We start from the raw sequence: 14527 nt of genomic DNA, 5'->3' as shown, positions 1-14527 counted from the left end.
GATTGATCACTTAAATTGTCATTGTGTCACCATTTTTAACTGTAGCAGGTTCAATTTTGCTGTACATTTTTATAATGTTAATTATGGTTAAAATAATATGCAAAAAAGTGTAAAGTTATATATTATTGATATAATTTTTTACATATTAGGGTAACTGAAGCACTTTTGATTTTTGACCTCGAAAAAGGTGAAAAATAACACAAATAGTAATGGGACAAAAAAAGAAGCACACCGACTCCCCATTTTTGTGGCTGTTTTAGAAAGAGAAACACATTTTCTTTTGATTCATTGAATACTAAAAAAAGTTTGATACAGGATTTTTTTTTATATCAAGCGTTTAATCTGCAAAAAAAGGTGAAAAATGTGCATTTTTTCATTAAAAAATAAGGGGTAGGGGTAACTAAAATCGCATTTCTGAGTAAAATGAAAATAATATTTTTATCAATTCTACAAACATTCATACATATCTGATAACACACTTGGAGAAATTGTATGAATTTGTTCTGCAAATGTTCAAAACCCGAAAATTCACCTAAAATCACATATTGTGTTAAATTGGTATCTTTGGCCGATCATAGCACAAAAACGAGCACACGGACATTTTTGCATTTTCTACTATGCCATTAACTCCTTTTTCCAAAAATCAAGATAAGAAAAAAAGTTTAATACAGGAATATTTTGACTTCTCAGAGGTGTACATCCTTAACATGTTTTGGTATCCGTGAGTCATTGACTATAAAACTTGGAATGCAAATGTCACGTTTTTCTCATCATGTTTACCTTGTAATGAGGAGACAGTTCAATTAAATCCTTAAAACTGACATGTGTAAATGGCCAAGCCACTTATTCATACATTAACATGTTCTGTAGTCTTGTTAGTGATATACTGAAATATTAACAATTATCTGTATTTATCATCCAAATATTTATCCTTTAAGAGCCCGGTTCTTCAGCCCCATAAGGACACATGGTATTAAAACATTTATATCAAATGTATTATTTTCCCTTGTTGATCTTATGTTCCCAAAATCATTGATTATGACCTCGTCCAGCTTTTAAAATGTAAAATCGTCCGAATTGCTCCCTATTTATCCCGTCATTTCTGCATCCTAGGGACAATTACCATAATTAACTCTAAATGCCATTCCTCTTGTTCTTGTGATATCATAATCCGAATATAGGTAAAGTCGATCTCGTACATTTGTACTAAGGAAGGATTTTAACTGTTGAACACCCAAACGTCACGTTTTGGGTCCTTGACATCAGGTCTCTTCGTTTATACAATGCTTAGTTATCTGATGTTGCCTAACGATTATGGCTGAAAACTGACCATCAGTTCATTGTTACGGTACATGTATAAAGGGAAAATTGGCCAGCGGACGGTCACACTGCTGACCGATGGAGGCCGCGCTAATGCATCAGCGCAGGTGAGCTAATAATAATTTATCATTTTAGAGTATGGGACACCTATTTCCCAACTCGACTTATTGGTATTCATAACAGTGTATCTTAGGCCGTGAGAGGTCGGTAAGTGTAAAACTGTTTCTTTTTGATAAGTTTAGCGAACATTCCCATATTAACAAAAAACGGTTGTTTATTGTGATTGTATCGACACTCCAACACCTATCTATCACAAAACCATGAAACGAACAGTAGACGTTAGCAAATCGACGCTTAATGATGCTTCATTGCAGACTGTTCATATGAACAATAAACGTTATCATGTGAACATTATGCGATTTTACCGACATGTCTCTCCTGTTATGATTTTTGGGAAGTCACTAGTATAGAATATTATACAAGAGGCCCATGGGCCTTATCGGTCACCTGATGTATGATATGTATACTGTTAGATGAATCATGATGTTTTGTTTTGTTTTTAATTTAAGATTTAACACATGTAACACATGTGACTTGGCAGCACTTCACCTCAGCATGCTACTGGCCCAGTATCATGACTCTGAGCCTCTTGGTTATTGAGAAGAAGACAAATATGTAAACCGTCCCAGGTGACCTAAAAATATCAAAGCTGTGGCTATTTCCTTTTGGCAGAAGAAGATTTTTGTAGCTCAATATCCATGACAGCCTATGTATGACGTTGGCCTTTTGGCTTGGCCAAAATTCTGACCCCAGGGGTCTGATTTGTACAAACTTATATCCTCACCATTAGTGTATGCTAAAAGTAAAATATCTAAGCTGTGGCTATTTCCTTTTGGCAGAAGAAGGTATTTGTAGCTCAATATTTCATTTGTACAAACTTGAATCTTCACCCCTAGGGCTTGCTCAAAAGTGAAATATAAATCCTGCTGCCATTCTCAGTCTTAAGAAGAAGATTTTTAAAGATTTAGTCAAATTTCCCATTTTGGGCCCCGCCCCTCAGCCCCAAGGTCGTCCAGCAATTTCCCTTGAACACACTTGAACCCTCATCCCCCAAAGATACTTCAGACCAAATTTGGTCAAAATCTGTGCATTGGTTCTGAAGTCGAAAATGTAAATTGTTTACGGACGCACGACAGACGACGCACGACGACAGACAAAAGGTGATTGCAATAGGTCAGAAATAACAAGTATTATTGTTTTAGGATATCATCTTAGCCAATTCGAAGACAATTGGACACATCGGTGTATAACGCTCGAAGATAATGCGATATCGCCAGTTTATTAACAAGTTTGAGTTATAGCTCCAACAAGTACTTGCTTTGGACCAAGGACACCATGCACCTTGGCTAAAGAGAGCCTTTCCTACCTGTTGATTTCTCTCTATGTTTCAGGCTCTGACAGCAGTCGGTGCGCCCTCTGTTCCCGGCGTGTATCAATAAGCCGTGGCATTAGAACATATTATCTCACACGTGCGCTGACTGGCGGGAAGATCTGCGGCACGCGCTCAGCCTGTCAATCACGTCGTCATGAGGGTGGAGTGCCACTTAAGGGGTGGGGAGCATCACTGACCCCAAACTCACATCTGCTGAAGCAATTGAGGCAACATTTCAAAAGCTACATTTTCTGTTCATTTGTGAGGTTTTTTCCAAACCATGTCAAACAACCTACATCAGTGATTTTACTTTTATACGTGACAGGCACATTTGATCAAACTATTAACACTGTTGGTGTGAAGAGTGGTAGGGAATACACTGCTTATGAAGTCCTGACCGGATAACATACCTGGTCAACAAAGAACTCACACCTTGGTTATTTGTTAATATTGATTGATTATTACCTTTAAATCGGTATCATTGGTGTGTATGTCTACAAAAAGGATATGACAACGCCGTTATAATCTTGCCGATTTCTGCACGTACATTCACGATATTTTGGATATTTGTGATTTGAAAATGATTCCAGTATCTTTGAAGATGTTAATCGTCTGCTTTTCAGGTAAGTTGTTATTTTTTTCATTATTATGCTTTAACCTCTCACCCGGTAGCGTGTTTGCACGTTCTATGTGACATATCACGCGCTGATACAGTGTACATGGGCAGTATTTACGATCACAATTACTTTTCATTGATGAGTTAAGAATTATTTTCACTATTATTTAATGTCACTGTTTCGATTTTTTACTTTTAACTGATTTTATTACCCTATTAAAGTGAACGAGGGATTGGGCACAAGCTATTTCAATTTATCACATTGTTTCGATAATACAGTAAGTGAGTGTTTTTAAAATTAATATACGTATCTGAATTTGAAAATAAACACAATAAAAGGTGAACTGGTTTATGAACGCATCGAGAAAAAAGGCTAATAACGATGGTTGTCCATGAAAATATTGTTAGTCATTTAGCAAGGTAATAAATAAGGAATGCTTTGGATTATTTCGAGCCCCGGGTTTATATTTATATCGTTTGAGCGTGCGGTCTTATCAGGAGAATGATACACATGAGATGTTCACCTAATGTTACAAAATGGAAGATGACCTTGTGAAGGCGAGTTTCTGAATTATTCAAAGTTCGTGTTTCTGAGAATAGATTATTTCGTAAGGAATGGAGTTTTAATATTGAATTCTTATTTTAATACTGGTGGATATATGCCGACTTTAAGCTTACCCCAACACTAGGTTTGGGCCTGATCTAGTATCATTGTCATTGATTTCCTTGGTAGTCTAAGATGTGTCATTTAATGAGTTATTGATGTTAGTGTAGATGTTGATGTTCGCAGTGATTAACGAGGTACACGATGTACCTATAAACCTGTACAAATACCAGGGGGAATCAAAGGTCAAAGAGGAGAGGTTACACAAGGGGAGGAAATACAAGGAACGATACCACAAAGTAAAGTAACTCAAGGGGAGTTAAAATAAGGGGCGGTAACAATATAAGTGAGGAACACCAGGGGGTAAAAACGAGGGGAGGTAACACAGTGTCCATACATGCAAGGGGAGTTAAAAGAAGGGAAGGTAACAATATAAGTGAAGTAACACAGGGGAAGTAAAAAAGAGTGGAGATGAAACCGAGTGAATTAACGGAAGGGGAGTTAAAAGTATGGCAAAGTAAAGTAACAATAGGGGAGGTAAAACACGTCGAAAGATGAAACTAGTGGTGATAACGCAAAGTTGTTACTGGGGGAGGTATTTCAAGGGAGACAACAAAAGGTTAAGCATCATAAGGGAGTATAACTGAAAACCAGTGGAGGTATCAGAAGGCACGTCGCAGAAGGTATAATTTTACTTATCTGTTAAGACGAATCATTATAGCGTCAATGTCAGGTTTAAGTTATTATTATCTGAGAATATTTGATAAAACATATGTAGAACATTAAAGTCTTGCATAGAACCACGTATTCTGTGTACAGATTCGTGACGAACAACGCATATGAACGTTTCCGACTCACACGCACACGCAGCCTACCGACCAGTTTGTGAGTTGCACAGTCTTAAAGGTTTTCTATAAGTTTCACATTAAACAGACAACATCATGAAACCTCACTTTCGAGGTAAAGCCTCCGATTTTCATGAAATTGACGTTGAGCGTTTTCTAAAGTACCACACCTTCCGGTTTTGTCGTTTAATTGGTTTCGTGTTCAGCCTTCTATCAACTGAGGTTGGGGTGGCTAGTTTGAAAAGTATTTTTCTACTTAAAAAAATGTATAATCAGCTTTCATTTAAAAAATTAAACAGGAAGTAATCACTTTTAAAAGTACTGTAGTCTTTTAATGATCGACATAGGCCTCTTCGTTACATCGTAAATGTGCGTGAACCGCTCGAACAGAGCAAACCATGCCTGCAGAATCATTCAATATTCTTATGCAAATATTCTTAAATGAATTTTATTTTTTTCGCGTTTTCTAAATGGATCATATCATTTGTATAAAAGATACCATATAAATAATTAATTAGTTAATTAATGACTAAATGCTGATACTCATCATATAACTTAACAAACGATAATCAAACAAACGGGCAAAACAACATGTTTTTAATTAGCTGAATTCGGCAACGTCCTGTCACGGTCTATCGAGTAATTAAACTTTGGTAAGATCAAACAGTCGGTTTATCGTGTATATTTGAGCCATGATAAGATCAAACAGTCGGTTTATCGTGTATATTTGAGCCATGATAAGACCAAACAGTCGGTTTATCAGGTAGTTGAGTCTTAGTCGGTTTATCGGGATATTGAGACATACTAAGATCAAACAGCCGGTTTATCGGCTAGTTGAGCCACGATAAGATCAAACAGTCGGTTTATCGGGTAGTTGAGTCTTGGTAAGATTAAACATTCGGCTCATCGGGTAGTTGAGCCTTGATAAGATAAGACAGTCGGTTTATCGGGTAGTTGAGCCATGATAAGATCAAACAGTCGGTTTATCAGGGTTGAGTCTTGGTAATTTCATACAGTCGGTTTATCGGTTAGTTGAGTCATAATAAGATCAAACAATCGGTTTATCGGGTAGTTGAGCTACGATATGATCAAACAGTCGGTTTATCGGGTAGTTGAGTCTTGATAAGATCAAACAGTCGGTTTATCGGGTACATTATACACAGCCTAGCGGAGCCTACATACAAAATGTATAAAGCCGTAAAGTGATCCCGGCAGACTTAAGGTGACGACTGATGTAAATACTGTAAATCCATCATCACGTTCCGGTTTTACGTAGAAAATAGTAACCAATGATTACAAAACCAGAAATAGCGTACTTTACGTTTAGGTCTTTGTCTTTAATCATAAGGAATTATGCCATTTCGACCATGCGGACGACCAGAAATAAGCCGGAAGCAAAACTAGTGTTTTGATGAATAAATAAAGAATATAGATTTTTTCCCCCTCACTCAAGCGTGCACAATATCGGGTGAAGGCAGGTAAACAGGTGAGAACAGGTGTGCTGAACCTCATCATTGTAAGTCTGATCGACGGTCTGGAACACACTGATTCTGAAGTCTACAAGGTACAGCAATAACACAAGAGCATATCAATTTCCGGTGATCCGGAAACGAGGCCATATGAGTCGGAATACTGTGGGTGGGAATTGAGCACACGAACAATAAAACTGTACTTTGAAAATCACGGTCTGTAGAAATATACGAGGGCTTTATATCCAGGCGGTTTATTATCAGTGCTGAGCGAAAGTAATGTCAATTTATACGAATGTATTTATATATGATGTTATATTGCTATTTTGTTCTTCACTTGGACAGGGCATGTGCGAAAAGTACTGGTAGCGAACGGAAAATTTCAAATTGAAAGATAAATACCTAAGATTTGATTTTACCTTGAATTCACTATCATTTAAAACATCTATGCCCAGTATTTTCGAAATGTTCAGTTTCTGCTTCGATTTTTTTTTCTTTTTTCTGGTTGTTTGAGAGCCCGAAGGTTTCCTTCATAAAAAAGTAATGTTTTTTTTAAAGCTTCTCAGATGTATGGTGAACGTTGGTGGACAAAGTAAATTGATCTAATTTAGGGTTTGGTACATGTAACATTCAAGAGGAGTTTGCATTGAGAACATTTGTTTGTTTATATTGCAGAAATATAAATTTAACTGTTTTATAATGGTTATGAAACGCACTAAACCCATAAAGCATTTTTTTTTTTTAAATACAGTTTTGTACTTTTGAAAGTTCTAAGGAATTTACCAAGAAAACTAAATAATGACAAATTTCACATCCCTCAAACTTATGCTGCATTTTTCTGTAATATTATTGTTATGGCAAGTGGTATCTGTGTCGCGTGGTGGGTTGATATGTGCTGACTGGACGCGCCAGAGTCACACACCTCGACACGCGCAATACGTGCTTGACATGCTATAGATAGAAATATGTTATCAGAGTTAGAGAAACAAATCAACTCTAGCTAAAAGCTTTGTCAATCGAGAGCTCGTCCTTATGAGGCTTCTCTCTGCCGCCACCAGAAACATGAACATATGTGTCATTTCTTTTTACAATCTTTCGTAACTTGACAAAATGGAACCGTAGACATTTCTGTTAATTCTGTTTATATTTGAAACTGTCTGAATTACACGGTCAAACAACTGTTTATGAAATTGCTGGTTCATCAATTGACTGTCGTGTTATTTTTTAAATGGCGCTTTAATATGGACCCATGGCAAGGGCTGAAACATTATCTTCTATATGTGTGAAAGTTTAACAATGGGTCTCTGACCGCAATCCTTTCACCCAGAGAGTCAGTGCTTGGTTATACGGTTTCACCCAGAGAGTCCCAGAGAGTCAGTGCTTGGTTATACGGTTTCACCCAGAGAGTCAGTGCTTGGTTATACGGTTTCGCCCAGAGAGTCAGTGCTTGGTTATACGGTTTCGCCCAGAGAGTCAGTGCTTGGTTATACGGTTTCACCCAGAGAGTCAGTGCTTGGTTAAACGGTTTCACCCAGATAGTCAGTGCTTGGCTATACGGTTTCACCCAGAGAGTCAGTGCTTGGTTATACGGTTTCACCCAGAGAGTCAGTGCTTGGTAATACGTTTTCGCCCAGAGAGTCAGTGCTTGGTTATACGGTTTCACCCAGAGAGTCAGTGCTTGGTTATACGGTTTCCAAAGCTCAAAATGTTCCACTGCTGTAACAGTAAAAACAGAAACTGCATACTTTTGCATAGGAAAACAAACTTGCAATGTCAACGTAAATCTATCTTGTTTCGAAAACATGAGCTACATGTAATACGTCTTCTTTAAAGGAATTGCTTTATTCACTATAGACCTTGGTACCAAACCCTTACCTAATGACATCGTTACTATTTGTAGTTTTTATCATTGTCGCGTATCTAGTTCGGGAAGAGCCTTGCTTTTTGGAGTGTTAACAGAGCGTGTCGGTTCCATCTGACTGGTGATCAGACAGACAAAACACGTGTCGATGTTTATTGCTCAGCCTCCCCATGCCACCCAAACACGTGTTCCTCCGAAATCTACAATTACAACACAGAATACACCGACACATCTGTTGAGGTCTGGCCTGACTTCCGCGTTGATTTCTTACATACACTGTAATTGGAACCCATTCGAATAGCCAGACGTAAAACGTGTTTTACGATGTACCTGCTGTGCACCAAAACACATCTTAAACCAGTGGAATAGGGGGCCATGGACATAGACAAAAACAAAGAACCTTGATGTAATGAACATGCATCAAAACAATGGTATATGGTTTTATGAACAGTCACCAATGACAACATAAAGATATGGTATATACTGTCGCAAAGGGACATCGTTGAAAGCTGATATGGGGCCCCATGTATCATTTACCCATCTTTTTTTTTTTTTTTTTACCAAAGAGGTCATCCGACAGTGAACGATATATAGATAAAGTGGCGAGAAAATGCATCTCGCCTTGCAATAAAGTGGAAAAGGACATGGACATGATTACTGTGACTGTTTCCGAATTCGTTCTACAATTCGTGGGTTGAATCGTTTTCACATTTTAATGCCACGCACTGTTCAAAAAAATATATATAAATCACTTCGCTCGTCAAATATATAACTACTATTCATCAATAAACAGAAATATTTTCTATGTATTTCACTGGTTAATGTAATACCACTTTTTACTTGTGCAAATCGTTTCCTGATGGCCTTAGTGAATGGCATCTGTATACGTGTACTTAACCAGAGGTCAACTGGTACACACATGTCAAGGTCATTGATGTTGTGCGAACAACATTAACGGAGGGATTGAATCTGTCACTTCGATAAAAAGTTGAAGATTTGATGTTCGTTGTGTGCAAGAGGAAAGCATTTCAGTAATGTAGTTTACAAACTCTATGTTCCTCAGCAGAGCAATAAAAACACCACGAAAAGCCGATAAGCTCTCGTAATTAAATATGTACGCTCAATGACGTCAAGTAATTACATAACTCTGTCTCACCTTGCCAATATAATTTCTTGTGTAGGTGTTTTTTTTTAAATATTATAGTAAGCACATTTTGTTTTTATTAAACTGCGGAAACAGGGCTAAACTTGTGTTATGTGTTTGATGTCATTTTGCACGTGCTGATGACGTTTATTTCGAATACCGTAATATGTAAGGGATCATAGCGTTTACAATGCTGTAAAGTATCGCAACACAGTGCTGATCCTGACACATGTATTATATAGCCAGACAAACAGAAAATCCACAGACGTTATCATAGCCGGACAAACAGAACAAACAGATTCAGTACAAACACACATATTGTCGCCAAAATGACGGAGAGAAGGTGACCACGATACCACTTTATCAAGCCTCTCGTCTTATCGTACACATAATGAGTTCAGCTTGCACAAAGAACCTTTACGAAGGTTAGAACTTCAGCCTGTTAACGTTGTTAATGGTTTTCATCCCACACAACTATAGCGATCACGGAACGATTTACGTAACTTCCGGTCAGAACAATTTCATGTTCGTGAGTTAACGCTTCCCTCGGACCAGCAATAAGGGTGTCTGGTCTGGGGCTGCTGGCTACGTGGACAAGTAGTGGTCAGTCATACAATTTAAACAAATAATTCCTAACTCAATCAGTAACTGACCATGTGTGCTGTCGTAATGCCATAATGAAGGAGAAGCCCGTCTGTGATCCACACGGGTAGGACACTGTAGTCAGTCTATGGTGGTAGGCGTTCCTGTACTTTACAATGTGAAGGCTAGGGAGACGGGTGACATTGCAGTAGAACCGATGTAAGGTAGTATATCGTTTAATACAGAGGTGTTTTAAGCGGATCCGTGTAAGTCGAACATCCAGCTAACGTGATATGGTGAGCTTGGTCTCATTTTAACTGAATGACTCGAGCTCGAAGACCAGCATCGTTTTCGTGTAGTTGTGATTGCGTCCCCACGCATCTTGTACATTAGTCCGAATTATTCTGACGTCTTATCGACTTTTTTCATATCGGTCTGTCGTCGACATTATCTTTGAAAATGCTTTGTCAATAAGCACCAGCGGGTCCGTGATCTATATTGACGGTTTAAGTACGTATCTACAAAGGCACCAGGAAACGATGCTTAATAGCTATAGCTTACATATAAGGCCCCAATGACGAGTTTTACGAAGCCAAATGTATTATATAATTTTATGATATGAATACGACGCCGATCCTTCTGGGCGATTAAACGGAAGCAAGAAAAGATCAAAACATATTCTTTATGATAACGCAAAGTTATCAGCTCGTATAGGTCTGTCGTAACATTTCTGTAACAGAGTTGATGAAATATTTCACATAATCTCAACTCTACCTGATATATACTTTTCTTAACGTAGAGGGACGTATTCCTGTTGTAAGTGTAAGCAGACGTTTATGACGTTTCAAAATGTTCTTTATCTCTAATGATCAACGGTCTGATATGAAGCTTCAACACGGACGATGGCGTTAATGTCGAGAAATGGATGATTTGTTAACACGCACGGCCCTTTGAAAAGAAATTCGTGTGAACTTTAATCGCACTCGTCTTCAACAAGTCACACGCGTTGTTTATTGTATATAATATACAACAATTATGCTTTCCGGTGAAAACATACTTTGGAGCATGTAGCGCGCTGTGTCGGTACCACACACACGTGCATATTATCTATATATACGTGTAACATGAAGGGTGGCCATTAGGATTAAGTTCCGAAAATTTATCCGTTTAACGGAATAAAAATAGTTGTTTTATGAATGCATACATCAGTTGGGAAGACTTTGAAGGTTGACCGTTACGACGGTTCTGGTAGATGAACGCTGTGTTTTCTGTGTGAAGGTTAAACTGGTGTAATTCGTTCCTGGAGGATGAGTAGATTACCTGAAGTGGAAATATCGGCTTAACGACCCTCTCGAGTACAGAAGGCTGACATATATCACCGCACACCGAGATACCCATACAAGTTTTTATTCAAACGAGTGAATTTTAAGACGTATTAAAAAAACCCACCAAGTTTCATCGATGGGAATTCGTATACATTCACCCCTTTTATGAATGTGAAATTGAAACCATTTATTTTGCCGTATTGTTGGAGTTTTCTTACAAATTGAATCGGAAAATGGTTACTGTATTTTCTCTTTCGATAAATCATTTGGAGGTTTCTGTAAAACCCTAGAACATATGTTGTACTAGGTCTGCATTTCGGCTCACTCTCGGCAATCATCATTCTTTCATATATCTGATACACGTGTAGGGAGGGGGTTGTATATAGTTCCCAGATACACGTGTAGAGAGGGGTTGTATCAAGTTCCCAGATACAAGTGTAGGGAGGGGTTGTATCAAGTTCCCAGATACACGTGTAAGGAGGGGGTTGTATCAAGTTCCCAGATACACGTGTAGGGATTGGGTTGTATTAAGTTCCGGTATAAACGTGTAGGGAGTGGGTTGTATCAAGTTCCGAGATACACGTGTAGGGAGGGGTTGTATCAAGTTCCCAGATACACGTGGAGGGAGGGGGTTGTATCAAGTTCCCAGATACACGTGTAGGAATTGGGTTGTATTAAGTTCCGGTATAAACGTGTAGGGAGTGGGTTGTATCAAGTTCCGAGATACACGTGTAGGGAGGGGGTCGTATCAAGTTCCGAGATACACGTTTAGAGAGGGGTTGTATCAAGTTCCCAGATACACGTGTAGGGAGTGGGTTGTATCAAGTTCCCAGATACACGTGTAGGGAGGGGGTTGTATCAAGTTCCGAGATACACGTGTAGGGAGGGGTTGTATTAAGTTCGCAGATACACGTGTAGGGAGTGGGTTGTATCAAGTTCCCAGATATACGTGTAGGGAGTGGGTTGTATCAACTTCCTAGATACACGTGTAGGGAGGGGGTTGTATCAAGTTCAGAGATACACGTGTAGGGAGTGGGTTGTATCAAGTTCCCAAATACACGTGTAGGGAGTGGGTTGTATCAAGTTCCCAGATACACGTGTAGGGAGGGGGTTGTATCAAGTTCCGAGATACACGTGTAGGGAGGGGTTGTATTAAGTTCGCAGATACACGTGTAGGGAGTGGGTTGTATCAAGTTCCCAGATACATATGAAGGGAGGGGTTGTATAAAGTCACCCGGTACATGTTTAGGATAGGAGGGGATCGGGGTATCAAATACACACACCCTAACATAGAGACCTTCAGTACATTTTTTATGAATCTATAAATCAATAGGTCTTCTGGCCAACTTTCAAATGAAAATCGCAGGAACTTGGAATCAAAATCGACATAAAATTAATGTATGTCTACCAAAGGTTTCAGTTACAAGTGTATAACTCAAATTGTATACACTATACTGTTACCGGTCATAGATATAACAGTCGAGTGTGAATCACTCAACTTCAGTGATTCCTACAAAGCGTCATATTTAGTCCAAGCTGGACTCGGCTTTATCAAATTGATTATATTCTGTATTGCTACATGAACTCGAACAAATTCTCGTCGAGGATTCGTTAAAATAATTTCTACAAAAGCATGTGAGTGTTCCCTTATACATGTACAAGACTAGATAATGAATTTGTCCCTTAAATATTTATGTTAATGTGTATCTAAATAATCTGATTGATGCAGTTTTGTTTGAACGATAAGCTACTTTAAGATTGAACGTCTGTCAGATTGCAGTTACAGCCAATATGAATGCAATCTGGGTGACAGATTAATAATATAGGACGTCATGAATATTTATCTGTCTACCAGATTGCATTCATATTGGCTGTAACTGCAATCTGACAGACGTTCAATCTTTATATTTACATTTCCTCATACGGCCTGTCTTTTATTAATTAGTCGGATGAGCTTAATTTATATTTCCCGCTGCCGCCACAGCCGCAGGCGGCGATTATCGGATCGGAAACTTTCCAAAGAAATGTAACCAGACGGCAACTGTTAAATACAGTTAAATGCAGTTAAATGCAGTTAAATCCAGTTAAATGCAGTTGAATGCTCTAATTATATGTTCAGAACATACTAATACAAAGTAAGAATTTGCCCTCCTATTCTGGATGTCTTCATTGCCTGCAAAACCCGTCAAAATACGACTTGTATGAACCAAACGATAACAAAAAGGTGGCGGATATCGTATCGGTTGGAGTGGTTGCTAACACTGACGTCACGAAAACCATGGTCATGTGACCAGATAATGCAGACTACAGTTACTGTCCAGTAACTGCAGGGTGACTTTCCATAGAGTTAAAGGAAAATGGGAAAAGCATTTGTAAATATATATGTATAAACAAATGATATAATTTTATTAGAAAAGTAAAAATTTTGGTTTCTCAAGATCATGCGTTTAAAAAGATATTCAGCTCTTTACACAATACACAGTTAAGACCGGATAAGGTGCCGGCGTCTGATCAATACAGATATATGGCAGAACTCGATCTGTGGCGTGCTTTAGTCGTTATGACTGTCCGTTCTGTCGTGACAATAACTAGTTACAACGAGGCTATGACAGTCGATCGGTGACGTCACCGTATGCGATATACTATACTGCCGATACATGAATCTCCATTCGTCATAAAGTTGCGTACCCGGTGATTTTCGGCGATATTTGGAGATATAAAGCATTGCGGTTATTTCTCTAGCACCAGAACAGTTATGGACATGTAGACTTGAAAAGATATATCATTAAGGTTACTTTGAGGAACTTGTCCCACTACACACAAAACACTAGAGAATTCCAGAGTACGTTTTCGTACAAACAGTTACCTCCCCTTAATTTTGTTTTGGGTTTGCATGTTCCCGTAGTCGACTTGGCCACTGAACAACCGCTGATCAGATAACGCATTATGTTAGAACGACTGTCGAAGGTCGACGGTTCGAATCCCGGTCTGCCCCCGTCACGTGTTTTACTCTAAGATCACTATTGTTGATATGGACTTTGTTAATTTAACCTTCACAGTTACTATTTTTCATGACATTTTAGCAAACTATGTGTATTTTTCCGAAACGATTAAATTAAGATATTGTCATGCCGGTTAAAAATGTCCTTGTTACAGGTTTTGGCCTTGTTACGATTATCCTAAAGTATAACAACACCATCAACTATAAAAGATGTAAATACATATATATGTAATGTCTGTGTGTACTGTATCGGTAAACTTAGAAGGGAAGGTACGTCTAAACACTGCGATCCCCTTTTTATCTGGAGCATCGTCATAGTTACACACAA

The 14527-nt window shown here is 38.4% G+C and overlaps 1 protein-coding gene across 1 annotated transcript in view; it reads left to right on the top strand.

Annotated features, from left to right (window-relative positions):
* The first annotated feature begins 3311 nt into the window (after positions 1 to 3311).
* Positions 3312 to 14527, top strand: part of LOC110445590 (G-protein coupled receptor GRL101-like) — a 122314-nt gene continuing 111098 nt past the window's right edge. The window contains exon 1 of the mRNA XM_021490268.1: positions 3312 to 3375. Within this exon, the coding sequence (XP_021345943.1) occupies positions 3333 to 3375 (43 nt within the window). The 5' untranslated portion in view covers positions 3312 to 3332. The remainder of the gene's footprint in view (positions 3376 to 14527) is intronic.

The sequence above is a fragment of the Mizuhopecten yessoensis genome, unplaced genomic scaffold (genome assembly GCF_002113885.1).
Source record: "Mizuhopecten yessoensis strain PY_sf001 unplaced genomic scaffold, ASM211388v2 scaffold2329, whole genome shotgun sequence".
NCBI lineage: Eukaryota > Metazoa > Mollusca > Bivalvia > Pectinida > Pectinidae > Mizuhopecten > Mizuhopecten yessoensis.
This window is presented reverse-complemented; position numbering and strand designations above follow the sequence as displayed.